Below are 15,966 nucleotides of genomic sequence, written 5' to 3'. Positions count from 1 at the left end.
GATTGAGAACAACTTCTCGTTTGTAACGACGACCTGTCACATTCACACAGTTACACATTCATACCTGGAAGCTGCCCAGGATATTGCCATATGTGATAGGAACATGTCATTGCAAAAACACAATTTGCCCTTGTTATTGGAAGGTTTTCCACTATTTTAAAACCTAGCTGCAAGTATGCACTGGTGGGATGCAACTAACTATCATACATTTACTTTAGTACTGTACTTGAGTACCAAATTGATGTACTTGTATTTCCATTTTCTTCTGCTTTATACTTCTACTCCACTTCATTAATGAAAAAAAAGATTGTCCTTTTTTATTCTGCTACATTTATTTGACAGCTTTAGTTACTTTGTAGAATCAGAATACATTACGAGTCGTTATTGTATATTAAGCTACTCAGCTGTATAAGTAGTTAAAGTTAGCTCCACCTTTGCCAGCTGCAATATCAAAGTGATGAACACATTGATGCATCAATAATTATAATACAGTAATATAATACATATGATTCTGAATTAGCTTATTCTGCATAATAAGTACTTTTACTTTTGGTACTTAAAGTATTTTGATGCTCATACTTTTGTACTTTTACTTTTAGTAATGGCTCTAAATACTTCTTCCCCCTCTGCAAGTAGATCTGATTTTTGGGGTAATTCGATGATTAAGATGCTTTATAAGAGCTGAATATGTATAATATTATTTGAGGTGTTTTATTTTATAGTAGTTTGTTTTGTTAAACCCCTCTTCAGAAGTAGTTCCATCCCCGCCCCCTCTCTTAAAACGTCGCTGTGATTGGTCCACAGACCTGCTGCTCTAATTCTCCACACCAATGAGCGATAAATCTCGTCGACGTCATCATTAGTTGCCGGAAAAAGTGTCACATGTGTCAACCAACCTCTGTCCTTAGTCTTGCTGAATGTGCACCTAGCTACTTTTAGGTAATTCATTATTTTAAAAAAGCGGATGGAAATGTATAAGGACGCATTAACTCATTAATTAGTTGGCTATTTTAATTATTGTGTCGTATTTATTATGAATACGGTGCATTTGAAGCTCAGGTCCTTGACACTTCTGTTTATTAAAGGCAGAACTATCTCTGCTGGCCCTCCGCCTGTCGCACGCTGTGATTTTCCTTTCCACCGGACTGTTTTCCAGTTTTTCCGAACAATGGCTACAACTAGTAATAATAACCCCGAGACTAGGCAGCCGCTGGGCCTAAAGAAAGCCAAGCAGAAGGAGCCGCTGCGACGGTTGAAGACCAAAGAGAACAGGAACAAACGAAAAGAAGTTCATGGACCATCCATGGTGTACCTGCAGGTGGTCGGTGCTGGAAGCAGAGATAATGCTGCGTCACTGTATGTCTTCTCCGAGTACAACAGGTAATACACAAATATGTCATGAGTTTTTGTAGCCCATTGAAAGCCCCACTACTTTGAAACCAAGGCTGTGTAAGCCTCTACTCTTCTCTACTCCTCCACTTTCACAGAAACATTTGAGATACAAAGTGTTGTGGGTTAGGGTTACATTAAATTAAAGTCCTGTCTAATAAAGAAAAGGTGGCATAAGTTGGCAATATCATTCATTTCTTAAAGATCAATTCAACAGCAGCTGAACATTGTGTGTGTGTGTGTGTGTGTGTGTGTGTGTGTGTGTGTGTGTGTGTGTGTGTGTATGTGTGTGTGTGTGTGTGTGTGTGTGTGTGTGTGTGTGTGTGTGTGTGTGTGTGTGTGGGGTGTTTAACTTTCACCTTGCTGCAGTGATGTTCAAGTGTACTCCAGGGTGTGTCAGTCCACTGTGACATGAGTATTGGGCATGATTACGACTGCAACACAACACTTCTTACTACACTCACCCATGTGAAACAGAGTTGCATTTGCTTTGCAGCCTGGTGTGAGGTTACTCTTTAAGGGGAAACTCCATTGAGTTAGCATTCCACGTCCATGAAGTTAGGGCACTATCCAGGGAGACATTTTAAAATAGAGTGGTCAGTATGTATGCAGTTGATACCCTAGGATGGGCCAAGATACATATGCATTGTCCTACTCTTTACATGTGCAACTCCATTAATATGGTGTTTTTGTAAAACCCTGCCTTCATGGTAAACACCCACATATTTTGTTACACAGGCTTTCTGTTAAAAATGTAAAGTACAGCCCAAATCAAGAAAACATTGATGACACCATTGGGGTTTAAAAAAGACGACTGAAAGCTCTGCCTGAGCCACAGATACTGAACCACTGCTCAGTAGTACATTGATGCAGTGCCTCTTTAAGTCTTAAAGATGCTTTCAGGTGGTCCCCAATTAAATGAGGTTTGGTACAATTACAAAAAAGTTATGAACAATTCAGTTAGAGCTTTCACATTTTCTACCCGGTATAGTCTCACAAAGAACAGTTTTTAAAAGAAACAAAATTATACATAGACATGATAGTCAAATTAAACTGACGGTGACTAACGTCCCTCCTCTCTGCTGCAGATACCTGTTCAACTGTGGTGAAGGAACACAGAGACTCATGCAGGAACACAAGTAAGCTGGTTTGAACACAGTGTTATCCTTGTAGTCGGTCTGATGGACAAAGACGGAGAGATAACTAATATACTGGTGCTTTCTTTTGACAGACTGAAAGCTGCTCGATTGGACAACATCTTCCTGACCAGACTGAGCTGGGGGAATGTGGGAGGTTTATCAGGTCAGTAACCTCAGTCTCTGCAGCATCCCTCGGCTCTACGGAGCGTTATAGTGAGTTTCATCGTCTATCTGTCTGGCTGCAGCTTTACTGTTCTGGTTCACTCTCAGCACTCTCATAGCAACGTTTTCAGAGTAAAAGTTGTAAACAGACACTGTACACGACCTGCTCAACTAGCTGGTGCACATAGTGGCGCATTTAGCAGCTAAAGAGCCAGATATTCACCATCAGGTGGACACAAACACGACTCCTAGTGAATAATAATGATCATGTTGCTCTGTAACTGCAGGATGTGTAAATAAGCAAATTATTTTCTATTCATTCTTTAATTTTTATTATTCTTAATAGTCTCTGGTTTTTACTATCACTTATGTTTTTTATGATGTCTTTTTATTGTAAAGCATTTTGAGCTACATCTCTTGTATGAAAAGTGTTCTATAAATAGTTTTTTATTATTATTATTATTATTATATGTCAATGCTGTGTTCACAGCTGTTATTATACGTAGGTTAAAATGGAAAAGTCTGACCTTACAAAACATACTTTCAAAAAGTTGTTAGTCGTTTGCTTTTATTAAATGGCCTCCTAATAGATAAATACTTGTAACTTAGAGGAGGAATATTTAGAGAATGTGCCTTATAATGATTTTAAAATTGACACCTAGCGGGAATCCTTATAAGTAGAATCTTGATGATTCAGAATGAAAAAAGGAGTTTGATTTAGCTGATTTAATTTCTAAGAAAACATATCTAATTTTAACAAACTGAATCGAGAGTCTTAAAGTGAATGTGGCTGTTTTTTTTGCTTTACAGACAGGCATATTTTTTTTGGAAGTAGGGCAACTACTAAAGATAATTTATATATCTTCATAAATGAAATTAATGAATATCTGAGTATTTTTGACTGAACACTTGTGTGTTGTTTCCTCTGCAGGGATAATATTAACCTTGAAGGACACTGGTGTTTCAGAGTGTGTTCTCTCTGGACCGCCACAGCTGGTGAGAAACTCATCCCACAGTAATCGCATCTCTGCAGCAGGTTTTTAATGGACACATGTATTCATTTCACATCGACTGTCTCTCTTCTTCTTCTTTTTTCATCAAAGGAGAACTATCTGAATGCCATCAAGTCATTTTCTGGACCACTGGAAGAAATCAAGCTGTGTATGTTGAATTTACAGATTAAGCATTGTTTTTTTTTGTGTAATATCTGTCTTGCGTGATGTTTACTGTCATACACTCCTAGTGGTTCAACCGTACACTGGAGAGACGTACACGGACGACACAATGACGGTTTATCAAGTGCCTATATTTGGTGAGTCTTTCTTGCATTTTTTTTTATGTTCACTTGGACTTCCTCCTAAAGTGTTTTGGTTGACAGCTGAGTGTTTTCTGCATTCACTCTCCAGCCCAGTTGACGGGTGACGGCAGAAAGCTCTCCCCCAAGTCAGGCGGGAGCAGCCCCTCTCGTAGCCCTCCCTCTCCCAGGAGGAACGACATCCACACTGACAGTCCAGACAGTCCAGGTGAGTCCAGGAGCCACTGGAGGACATATGGGGATTTTGCATGCGTCACAAACGGATGGAGAAATCCTAAAAACTTGATCTTAAATCACTTATTTGTGAAAATGATCTGGTAGTTTTGAGGAGTTCACAGATTAATTCTCAACCACCAACGTTATTACAATTCATCCTGAGGGGGGGGGCGCAAGTGTCTAAACCACATTTCCTGACAATCCATCCAATACTTGTTGAAACATTTCACGTTTATTTTAGAAGTCTAAAATCACTTCTATTTTGAGTGTGGTGTTGATGGACACTGTTGTCCCACAATGCAAGGTGCAGTTAAAATGAAGGAGCTAGTGTATATTCAGCTGGCATTAAATTGGAAGATGTGCAGACATGGGTGTGTTTTCAGTGACAGAATGAGTGACATTGCCTAATGTCTTGTAGGTGAAAGACGAAAAGCAAGTCGAGATACCTCTTTGGTGGTTTCCTTCATATGTAAGGTAGGAACCTTCAGAAATGTTGTCATCCTGTATGTAATGTACACATAAAGGAACGTCATCTGACATTTCTTTTTCTCTTTTACAGCTTCACCCCAAGAAAGGGAATTTCTTAGTCGCTCAAGCCAAGGAGCTCGGTTTGCCTGTGTGAGTGGATTTTTAATACAAATCGACCAGAACGTGGGCCAGTTATTAATCTTTTAAAAATGATAAGATTTAGTCTGAGATGGTGCATTTTTTTAATGATTTAATTGATTGCAATATTAACACAAGCTGTCAATGCAAAGCCCTTAAACTCACTTGAGTGAACAATGTTTCTGTTGGAACAAGATAATTATGACTCACTTTCCCCCCCGAATTTTACAAGATTGAAATGGTCAAATTTAAATATGCTAAATATTATATTATAGCTCTCTATATCATATATTACTAGTAAGTATTAGAGCTGCACGATATGGAAAATATGTGATAGCTTTGTTGAACATTGCGATAACGATATTACTGCCAATAAATAAACAGATTCAGATCTTTTCATTTTTTATTAGTCGATTATTGTTTGATCCATAAAATGTCAGAAAATGGTAAAAAAAAAAAATAATAATAATGTCACAATGTCCCAGAGCCCAAAGTGACATATTTAAACCCCCAAAATATTCAATTTCTAATTATGTAAAACAGGAAAAAAGTAGCAAACTTTACATTGGAGAAGCTGGAACCAGCTTTTTTTTTTTTTTTTTTTCTTCAGAACTACATTTAGTTTTCATCATTTTATATATAATACTGTAGTTCAGAAACTCTATTATAACTCTCTTAAACCTTTTTTCCCCCCACAGAGGCACAGCAGCAATCGGTCCACTCATAGCAGCATTGAAGGATGGGAGAAGTGTCACGTATGAAGGCAAAGAGGTGCTGTATGAAGATGCTCTGTTTGATATAAACTCCTTTACTTTACTCATTGCGGCTTTTTTTTTGTGTCCTTTTAGAGCTGAACCATGTCTCCTTTTTCACTATTAAAATGTGTATAAATGGGTATGTGTGTTGATTTGATGTGCATTGATTTATACGTCCTTTATTTCCACTGTCAAAGCACTTCGTAAACTATTGTTTTGAACTACACACATATACAAATAAATAAAGTTATTATATGTATTAGGCTGCAGCTCTGAACTGTTTTTCTTTCTGTTGTCTTGCAGATCCGGCCGGAGCAGGTTTGTACTCCCACTGACGTAGGACCAGTCTTTATTATTGTCGAGTGTCCGTCTGAAGAGTTTGTCTATGCTCTTTGCACCAATCGGCAGCTGAGAAGGTAGCGGTTTGATTATCTGTGATGTACATTTAAATAACTCATCAATACTATATCTGTTCTATATTAAACCTGAAACAGAACGTATTTTAAATTGAGTGCGTCATCCCCTCTAGATACCAATCAGGCGGGACAGAGGACCCTGCTGTGTTGATTGTTCACATGACTCCGGAGTCTGTTTTGACAACAGATCAATACAAGAAGTGGATGGAGAGGTTCGTATTCTCTTTTTTTTAACCTTAAGTTAAACACACAGAGGCTGAGAGTTTTTTTTTGTGTGTTTCTGCAGCTTTCCGTCCACAACTGAACACCTGATCCTTAACGAACAAGTCTGTACAGTCCACAATGTCAAAAGTTACAAGATCCAAGCTCAGCTGAACATGATTCACCCAGACATCTTTCCAGAACTCAAGTCTTACAAAACAAAGGTACCACAAAACCATACACATGCATCGCATTATGTATTTATCCAGTACAGGCTGGGCCACAAGAGATATTACTCCTTACAAAATTATACATAGATACTATTACACAGGAAGGAAGTGCTGGCGACACTTGGAGAACGGATCGAACAGACCTTGATAAAACACCTTTTACCCCTGGGTGTCACCAAAGCATATTTTGGGTTAATACTGGCTTCATTATTGCTGCAAGACTGCAAACTGGAAGAACACAAGAACATTAGAACTCACTGAATGGGTTAAGCTGCTTCCTTTTTTAAATACTTAATAGCTAGCATGAACAATACATAAGGAAAATGTAAGCAAGCCTGGGATTATTTTTTTCTGTACATTTAAGCTACAGTTGGTAACTATATAATAAAAAAATTACTTTTTGTCATATTTGCTCAAACTGTCACTATATCCTGACGGTATGACACAACTCAGATGGTCTGTGAAAAAATCATGTTGCTCTTGTAAGAAAAATAAGGCTTGATATCGTCATGGCTGAAAGTGTATGATATATTAATATAGGTGCATTTGTAAAATGTTTTGGGTGCTGTAATTCTTTTTAGTTTTGTTGTCCCTCCCTTTTTGAGATTTGGGTGTTATTGATAAAATAAGACATGCCTCTCTGGGTTGTAAACTGTAAATTCTCTGTAGTTTTCTTCATATTTTATCCTTCTCACTCCTCATGTTCTGCACATTTAGGGATATGTTTCTAATTTTTTAAAGCTGAAGCCTTTTGTCACTTGATTCGGCGATTGACAGAAATCATTTGAAACCTATTATTATCGATTGATTGTTTAGGTCATTTATCAACATTCACTGGTTCCAGCTTCTCCAGTATTTAGATGTACTGCTTTTCTTAGTTTCATACTGCTGTAACTGAATCTATCTTTGGGTTTTAGACTGTTGGGCAGACAAAACAAGATATTTGTAAACGTCACCATGGACTCTGGTTTTATCATGACATTAATTGGAGAATAATTAGAGTGAATGGATGATGAGTAAATCATTGGTTGCAGCTGTAATAAGTTTACATCACAGTGATAATTTATTTAATTTTTGGAATTTTGCTTTTTTTTTTTTTCCTTAGCAAATATATGTTGGTCTTTACCACAGTACATTATTTTATATGCATCTCCATTTGCTCTGTTATGTTTTTGTATACAGTTTTTTATTATTCCAATATTGACTGCAGTGGCTCTCAGTAACTATATTTCAACATGACTTCACGAAGTGATATATCAAGTAGCTCTAAGAAAACAACAACAACTTTTGTCTTCATTCCCCAGGAGGCTCAGGCTGCCCTGCACGTCCCCAACGTCAGAGCCGAGTGTCTGCTCAAGTTCCAGCTCAGACCTGTAATGGAGTGGCAAAGGTTAGTTTGTCCTTCAATCCCCCCCAATTTAGCCAACATTACTCTGCGGCTCCGAGCGCTGCCTTGTCACAGAAAACAATCTGGAATGGACCGTTGCACTCAGCCGCTTTCTTCCTCTTTCTTCTTTTTCAACCTCAAATGTCAGTGTTTTTTCTTCACCGTTTCTGTCAAGTACTGTAGTACTGCGCATCAAGGTCAGATGTGAATACAATTCTTGTTTTCCCCCGCCAGTGTTGTTGCAGGCAGTGGTGTGTGTCTTCTTGACTCTGTATCTCGTTTGTTAGAGACGCCATCCCCTCCTGCAACGCTGCAGAGTTTGTGAAAGAGGCTTCTGAGGTCCCAAACTTTCTGGAAGAAGTGGACAAGTGCAGGAAGATTTGCTCCACTGACGCTGCAGAGCTTTCTGGTGAGTTCTCCTCTTTAAACCCCAGAGGGATGTTTTTCTTTTTAGTTTTTAAAGCCAAACAAAATGTTTCTTATTTTTAAGTGGATGGTCCTTCAGTGATGAGAAGAAGAAAACGTATATTATCACGTATCATTGTAGAAATATGGTTATGTTTTCTACTTCAGGGCAAAGAGAAAAATACCCGGAGGTGGTTTTCTTGGGAACAGGATCAGCTCTTCCGATGAAGAGCCGAAACGTCAGTGGCACTTTAGTTAATATCAGGTATGGATCTCAGGTTTCCACACACACCTACAGGTAGACTGGAAAGAGATCAAATTTAAAATGCTTTTAATTTGTATATGTAATTGTTATTTTGTTCCCATAACACTAAATGAAAAGGGGACAATAATCAAGATCATAAATGTGCCATTTCCAGCACAACTCATCCTGTAGTTTGTTCTTAGTTTTATCATCACTTGGCTATTCTTAAATATCATTTCACTATTTAATTTGATCACTTTGAACACAACATTTGTACACAGAATATAAGCTGAGGATATACAGGGAAAAGAGGAATCTTATGACTCTCTCTCTTCATCTGGAATAACCAGAAGCATATTGCGAGTTCTCTTTGGAGAGTACACAGTTTACAGTAAACTGCAGTGAACGGTGTCCTCTGTCTTGTAGCAGGAGCGGGAGAAATGTCTTAATGCATTGAAACATAAAATCTGGCAAAAATCAGTTTTGAAATAATCAATTTAAACTTCTTTTTTCTCTTTTTAAATTGCATATTTTTTTGACACTTTCTATACATTTTGTATTGTTCCCCCCCTTCAGTCTTTACTGATGTTATATGATGACTGATGGCTGCACCCTTCCATCAAATGGAAATGCACTCAGTTGCCAGTTTATTAGGTACACCAAGCTAAAACTAAGGCAGTCCAATGTACCAATCCTGCAACAAATCCTCTTTATTGAAATCATAATGTTCAGTTAATGTTGAAACTGTTTGGAGAGGTGTTGATTTAACTGTATGATCATTTTGGGGGATGTAGTTTGCGGCGCTAGGTTTGAATCGTGCTCCACCACACAACAGGAGCTTGTAAAGATGGACACAGTGGGTTCAGTGGAGTTAAAGAGGGTCATAAATCTGTACATTTTGGTGCAGACCTGTAAAAACTGAATGGGTGACACTTAATAAATAAGGATGCATTTAGTTGGATTGCACCTGGAAATCCTTCACTGTCAAAATGTGGCTGAAGCACATAGTGGGGGTACAAGAAAGAAAAGCGTTTGGATATGCCCTCATTCAGTTTACGTTAAGTGGGTCTTGTGTTTGTGGCTGCATGTAGCCCGAGTCAGTCCATGCTGCTGGACTGTGGCGAGGGAACCTTCGGTCAGATCTGCAGACACTACGGGGACGATGTGGACCATGCTCTGTCCAAGATCTCAACCGTCTTCATCTCACACATGCATGCTGACCACCACACAGTAAGCAGCTATTCATGATTACCATGCTGTGGTTTAATATAGGAAATGCCATAACATCTCAAATGTGAAGCCAGCTGCTTGAAAAATAACCGCCAATCTTCTTGTGTTAGGGGCTGCTCATGTTGCTGTATCAGAGGGAAAGAGCACTGGTATGTAGGCCTGCAACAATTATTACATAATTATAAAACTTTTTTTTTTTTTTTTTTTACACATAATCAAGGTTTCTTTGTCTAACCGCAATTAATTGCTAACATTAGCTAAGGTCTTAAGGCGTATGACTGGTAATTGTTGACTTTGTTAAGATATGCAAATAAGTGATTATTGGTCGGACTATATCTTTTTATTATTATTTCAATTGTTAGTAGTTGGCACTTGGCCTTAGACGTTCATAGCAACAAAAATAACAAACAGAATATATCCTGGAAATTATTCAAAACTTTAATTTGTTTGAACAAGTAACGAATGAATAAATATTTCAATTTGACTGAAGAAGACGGTTGTATTGTTTATTGCAATTATTTGTGAGACAATTAATTGTACAGCAAAATTTGGAATGTGTTACAACTCTACTGGTATGTAAAGGAAGAGGTGACTTAAATCTTAATACAGTGTTTCTTTTGACCATTTAATGTTTGAATAATTATTTGTTAAACAAAAAACGTTTGTGTCTCTTAGACAACGTTAGGCAAGGCATTCAGCCCGGTCTTCCTGGTGGCTCCGTTCCACATCATGACCTGGCTCAACCAGTATCACGATGACTGCGAGGAGATCCTCCACCATATCAAGTACGTGGATACAAAGGCAGCTTAAGATAACACAGACTTCACCTTTATGCTCTGGGACTGTGGATGTTTTTGTGTGCTCAGCTTAATCAACTTTTATTCTGCTTTAGGGCAATATTGTATTTACAGGATTTTAACGTCAATGGTATGAAGTATTGTGATTGATCTATTTAGTGGATCATTTCAAGGCTAACTAGTTATGATTTTAGCTACAAGTTCTCAATAGAATTTGTAGAAAATGTGCTACAATATAACTCCGTACATATTTGTTTAGTGCAACACAGTACACATACATGGATAAAATGTACGCATGGATCTTGTGTTTTAGGTAAAGTTTTTATCTGAAAAGTAACTACAGCTGTCAGATAAATGTAATGGAGTAAAAAGTAAAGTATGAAGTAGCAGGAAATGGAAATATTCAAATAAAGTGCAAGTACATCAAATTGTACATAGAGGGGCTGTACTTGAAATACTGAAAAAAACAGCGGGCTGGGATTGTTTTCACACGGCTCTAACAGACTGTTGCCCAGTACCTGAAATATCAAAGTTTTTTTCACAGCTACATGCACTAACATGCATGCGCGAAAGGACTAGCTATCAAAACAAAAACAGAAGTTTGGATTACAACACACACAGAGAGGGAGTGTGACTTCTTCTCTGCTTAGAACGCCATAGCAAATGTTTGTTTGCTGCTATAATAATGTTCTGAATATCGAGTACAGACCCTTTTTAAGTACAGTACTTGAGTAAACATGCTTAGTTACTTCCCATCTCTGACTGTACAGAGATTTAATTCGGCTAACACGATTTTTGCCTGTTAACAGCAAAGTTTTTTTTGGGGAGCATGCTACTGTGGCTATAGATTTAAAAAAAAAATTTTGTTGGCTTGGCGTCTTAACATCCGTTTTGTGCTTCAGCCTGATCCCTAACAAAGTTCTGTGTGACGGTGCCGAGGTGCCCAAGCAGAGGACAAAGTCGTTCATCCAAGCGCTGCTGATGAAGAATGAGCTGGAAAAGGTGTTTTAACATCACATCCTTTCGATATTGAAGGCTTCAGTTTTTTTTTCTCAAAATGTACTCATTCTTTTTGTTTGTGCGTGTTCTCAGTTCCAGACGTGCATGGTGCGTCACTGTAGGAACGCCTTCGCCTGCAGCTTCACTCACCGCTCAGGCTGGAAACTGGCCTTCTCTGGTGACACCATGCCCTGCGATACGTTTGTACACACAGGTTAGTACCACTCCGAATGATTAAAGTCATTTCATGCAAGTGTATCTAGGCAGACTACTTACAGTTTGGAATATTTAAAAGCGTACGCTCGATTTGCTCTTACAGAGATTCGTAAAAGCAGCTGGACTACACGGGTTGTATCTAAATAATTTATCCGATATTTCCTAATACTTTCGATCACTCTCGTAGCTGGCAGGCTCTTCTAATGGTTCATGTGGGATCCCACTTCATTGACTATTCTTAAATTGCTTGACTGAATCCTGTCCAAGAAAAGCCTCCCAGAGACAGCGAGTGTATCCCCTGCCTGCTCATTATAGATGGCTCAGCTCAGCAGACAAACAGGGTGGGCCCATTCTTGATTATGCAGACTACCTGATTGATTTCTTGCGGGGCAGGTAGAGGCTGTAAGTGCTTCTCTTTGATTTTTATTTATTTATTTTTTATTTTTCCGGGCAGGAAATAATGCAACCTTACTGATCCACGAGGCCACGCTTGAAGACGGGCTGGAAGAGGAAGCTGTAGAGAAAAGACATAGGTGGGTAAAATAAATGGCCACAAACTGAATTATATGAAATGAATAAAAAAGGAGCAGTTAAAGTTAAAGGTGCCTTTCTTGGCACTCAAGGACACCGTACAGTCATACATAAGACATTTAAAAACAGCAACAAATAAAGAATACAACAATAACAACAACAGAAAGAGGCAGAGCAATTTACATTAAGTGGAATAGGCAGCAGGAGATCAGACAAATATGGGGGGGGGGGCGTGGGGCGAGGTTGTGGAGGACTTTGAACTGGATACGGAACTGGACCGGGAGCCAGTGGAGCTGTTGGAGGACAGGAGTGATGTGGTGGATGGAGGGGGTTTGAGTTATGATGCAGGCAGCTGAATTCTGGACCAGTTGAAGTTTATGGAGGGATTTGTGAGGGAGGCCGAAGAGGACAGAGTTACAGTAATCCAGACTAGAGATGTTCCGGTATCGGCTCCGATACTGCCTAAAACGCTGGTATCGGGAAGTACTAGAGTTTATACACCGATCCGATACCACGTAATAAAGCCCTAAAGAAAAAATACGTTAAAGTAGTTTATTTGTTATTTTTCCGTTATAACTGATTGTCAAACTGCAGAATAAAAGAAGGTTCTGTGGCGTTCATTGTTCATGTTTCAGAAAGAGTTTAACCTGTGCCAGACTGACAACAAAGAGAAATATCACATCCATACAGGGATAGTAGTATACAGCTTGTTACACATCATATAATCCATACAGAGATAGTAGTATACAGCTGTTAAAACATAATAAAATATATGACACACTGGTATCGGATCGGTACTCGGTATCGGCCGATACGCAAGTTCAGGTATCAGAATCGGTATCGGGAAGCAAAAAATGGTATCGGACCATCTCTAATCCAGACAGGAAGTGACGAGACTGAACAAGGATAGTGGAAATGTCACTGAGTCACTGAGTCATGAGCCAACAAAAGAAATGTACTTTATCAGCTGTCGGAGGTTGCACTCATTTTTGAGTGCATTGTGGCGAGTTAAGGAAAGAACATTCTAACGGATGTTGACATTGGCTTTTTATGGTGCCAGAGGGAGTCTGTCTTCACAAAAATATCTTTATGTCAACAGAAAACAACATTCCCATCAACAGTTTCCCTCTGAAACTCTTTAGAGTCAGCTTTAGTGAGAAAGCGGTAGTTCTGACTTTATGCTTCATGTTTTCTGACAGCACAACCTCCCAGGCCATCGATATCGGCATGAGGATGAACGCCGAGTTCATCATGCTGAACCACTTCAGCCAGCGTTACGCCAAGATCCCTCTCTTCAGTGAAGACTTCAACGACAGAGTGGGCATCTCATTCGACCACATGAGAGTAAGTTTATCACTGGACAACAATGTTCATGCACATGTAATATCTGATATAAAAAAAAACAACTTTTATTCTGCTTTCTGGAAATATTGTATTTACGGGATTTTCACATCAATGTTATAACGTATTGTGATCTATTTACTGGATCATTTAAAAGGCTGACCAGTTATGATTTTAGCTACAAGTTCTCAATAGAATTTGTAGAAAATGTGGTATATCACTATATACTGTACATTTGTTTAGTTCAACACAGTACACATACGTGGATAAAATGTACGCATTGGATTTTATGTTTTAGGTAATGTTATCTGACACGTAACTTGAGCTGTCAGATAAATGTAATGGAGTAAACATTAAAATATAAAGTTTAAAGTAGCAGAAAATGGAAATACTCAAAGTACAAGTACTTCAAAATTGTACTTAAGGGGCTTTACTCAAAATACTGAGAGAGAAAAAAGCGGACTGGGATTGCCTCAACACGGCTCTCACAGACTGTTAGTTGGAGCATGACAAGCCTGGTAAATGTGTCTCGAGTGGTGATTGTCTAGTTACAAGTTTAAAGGAACTTAATTAAGAAGGAACTTTGATTGTTCATTTGATATAAATATGAAAATGTTGAAATTCATCGGGAACGACATGTTCCCTTTTCAAATCTTTCTCAGTTATTCTGTTCAGCTGTGAATACTTGACATATTTTTTAAATATCACGTAATTTGAGCATCTTAAGATGTTTTTGGATAAGGCCAGTGTGTTTGTGTATATATATATATATATATATGTAGATATAACCTTTTTAACAAGACAATTCAAAGTGCTTTAAATGAGACAATGTATTCAACAACAAACAAGGAGTTATAAAATGAGATGATTTATTAGGGTAAAATAGAAAATAAGTAGCTAAAATCGAATAAAATGGTGTAAACATTAATATTTAAAAACAGTATAGTGCAAGATATGAAGGAATAGTTCTAAATACGATTTAATGAAAGGCAGCGGCAAAAGTTTTGAGCCTCGATTTTTTTAAAAGAATCTTAGACAAGAATTTAGACTGTAGACAGGTGAATGGTAACGCACACTGAATGTTCTGTTAATATGAGACTGCAGCAGTACGTTTGTCTGAACAGCTGCACTCCTGAGCATTATATTGTTTTAGTTCACTGCTGATTCCCCGTCCTGAAGTACATAAAGATATTTCCCTTTCAGATGCAAGGCGGAACAGAAGTTAGTTGTGAGATACACCACAGTATTTATGAGCCTCACTTCTTCATAAGAGTTACGAGTTCAGACCTGGTACCATCACTTGACCATTTTCTCCATTTCCTCTTTGCTCAGATTGGCTTTGGGGACTTTAAAGTCATCCCCAGGCTCATTCCCCCACTTAAAACCCTTTTCGCCGAGGATATCGGTGAGATGGAGGAGAGGCGAGAGAAGAGGGAGCTGAAACATTCGAGAAGAAGCAGAGAGCAGAAGACGACCGACGTGGGCCGAGGTGTCAAAAGAGACCAGGAGGAGGCAGCGACAAACAGCACACAGACCAAGAGGCTGAAGACCAGCGGAGGCCTGACTGACCAACTGTGTTAAACACATGGACTTAGAACTGAGAGCATCCTGAGTTCTTTTATTTAAATAAGTTTGATTTTTATTTGTCTCGTGTGGTTTAATTGAAGAAAAAGCATGTATATTTCATGTATTGCAGTGTACAAAGCTCAGCTATAAATATAGTTTTTGTTTTTCATTAAAAAGAATAAAAGCAGTACCACACAGGCTGTAGTTCCATACAATTATCTCCAAGCTATTCATTATATTTAAAAAGTGGATAATGTTGCAATACATATATTTTATACAGATGAAAAGGAAGACATGATGATCTACTATTGGATGGATTTTCATTAAGTTTGGTTCAGACTTGCCCCCCCCCCTAAGTATGAACTGTAATAACTTTGGTGATCCCTTTTCTTTCCATATAGTACCATTATCAGCTAAAACATTTTGTGCTATTTATTTATTAGGTTATTTAACAGGGACCATACACTCAAGATTACCATTGTAGCAGGAGCAGTGCATCAGATGTGTATACAAGGCAGCCGTCCCTGGTTAAGCTTTTAAATTCAGGTTAAAACCGCTAAACAAATGGAAACTGATTCAGGATAAAGACAATGCTCAGGTTGACATTCCCATTAGCCTCAGTTGCACTTATGTTGTGCTAATTAGCAAATGCTAACAGGTTTAATCTGGTGAACATGGTAAACATACCTGCATAAAAGCATGCAAGACATGCTAATTTACAGCACCACCCGCATGGCTGTTTTCAGAAGATTCGGTCCAGTTTACATTGATACTACCATCACTTGGACTGACAGAAGACCTTTCAACTTTTTATCAGTTAC

At 38.4% G+C, this 15,966-nt stretch overlaps 1 protein-coding gene across 1 annotated transcript; it reads left to right on the top strand.

The window, feature by feature from the left end:
* The first annotated feature begins 875 nt into the window (after window positions 1-875).
* elac2 (elaC ribonuclease Z 2) lies at window positions 876-15,343 on the top strand. The gene is made up of 24 exons (XM_078269920.1): window positions 876-1,380; window positions 2,478-2,528; window positions 2,621-2,691; window positions 3,622-3,686; window positions 3,794-3,851; window positions 3,934-4,002; window positions 4,097-4,213; window positions 4,640-4,695; window positions 4,781-4,839; window positions 5,526-5,598; window positions 5,886-5,998; window positions 6,112-6,210; window positions 6,285-6,423; window positions 7,734-7,819; window positions 8,104-8,225; window positions 8,390-8,486; window positions 9,557-9,695; window positions 9,806-9,844; window positions 10,371-10,480; window positions 11,395-11,494; window positions 11,585-11,705; window positions 12,162-12,240; window positions 13,438-13,582; window positions 14,912-15,343. The coding sequence occupies exons 1-24, from the start codon at window positions 1,034-1,036 to the stop codon at window positions 15,158-15,160; spliced, it is 2,604 nt and encodes an 867-aa protein (XP_078126046.1). The 5' UTR covers window positions 876-1,033; the 3' UTR covers window positions 15,161-15,343.
* The last annotated feature ends 623 nt before the right edge of the window (window positions 15,344-15,966 follow it).

The sequence above is a fragment of the Sander vitreus genome, chromosome 15 (assembly GCF_031162955.1).
Source record: "Sander vitreus isolate 19-12246 chromosome 15, sanVit1, whole genome shotgun sequence".
Classification (NCBI taxonomy): domain Eukaryota; kingdom Metazoa; phylum Chordata; class Actinopteri; order Perciformes; family Percidae; genus Sander; species Sander vitreus.
The sequence above is the reverse complement of the archived record's forward strand: the minus strand, read 5'-3'. Positions and strand labels throughout refer to the sequence as shown.

Coding starts and splice junctions, on each gene's coding strand:
- elac2 (XM_078269920.1), top strand. CDS start 1,034: ATGAATACGGTGCATTTGAAGCTCAGGTCCTTGACACTTCTGTTTATT. Junction 2,692..3,621: donor GAATGTGGGAGGTTTATCAG/GTCAGTAACCTC, acceptor TTTCCTCTGCAG/GGATAATATTAACCTTGAAG. Junction 4,003..4,096: donor TTATCAAGTGCCTATATTTG/GTGAGTCTTTCT, acceptor TTCACTCTCCAG/CCCAGTTGACGGGTGACGGC.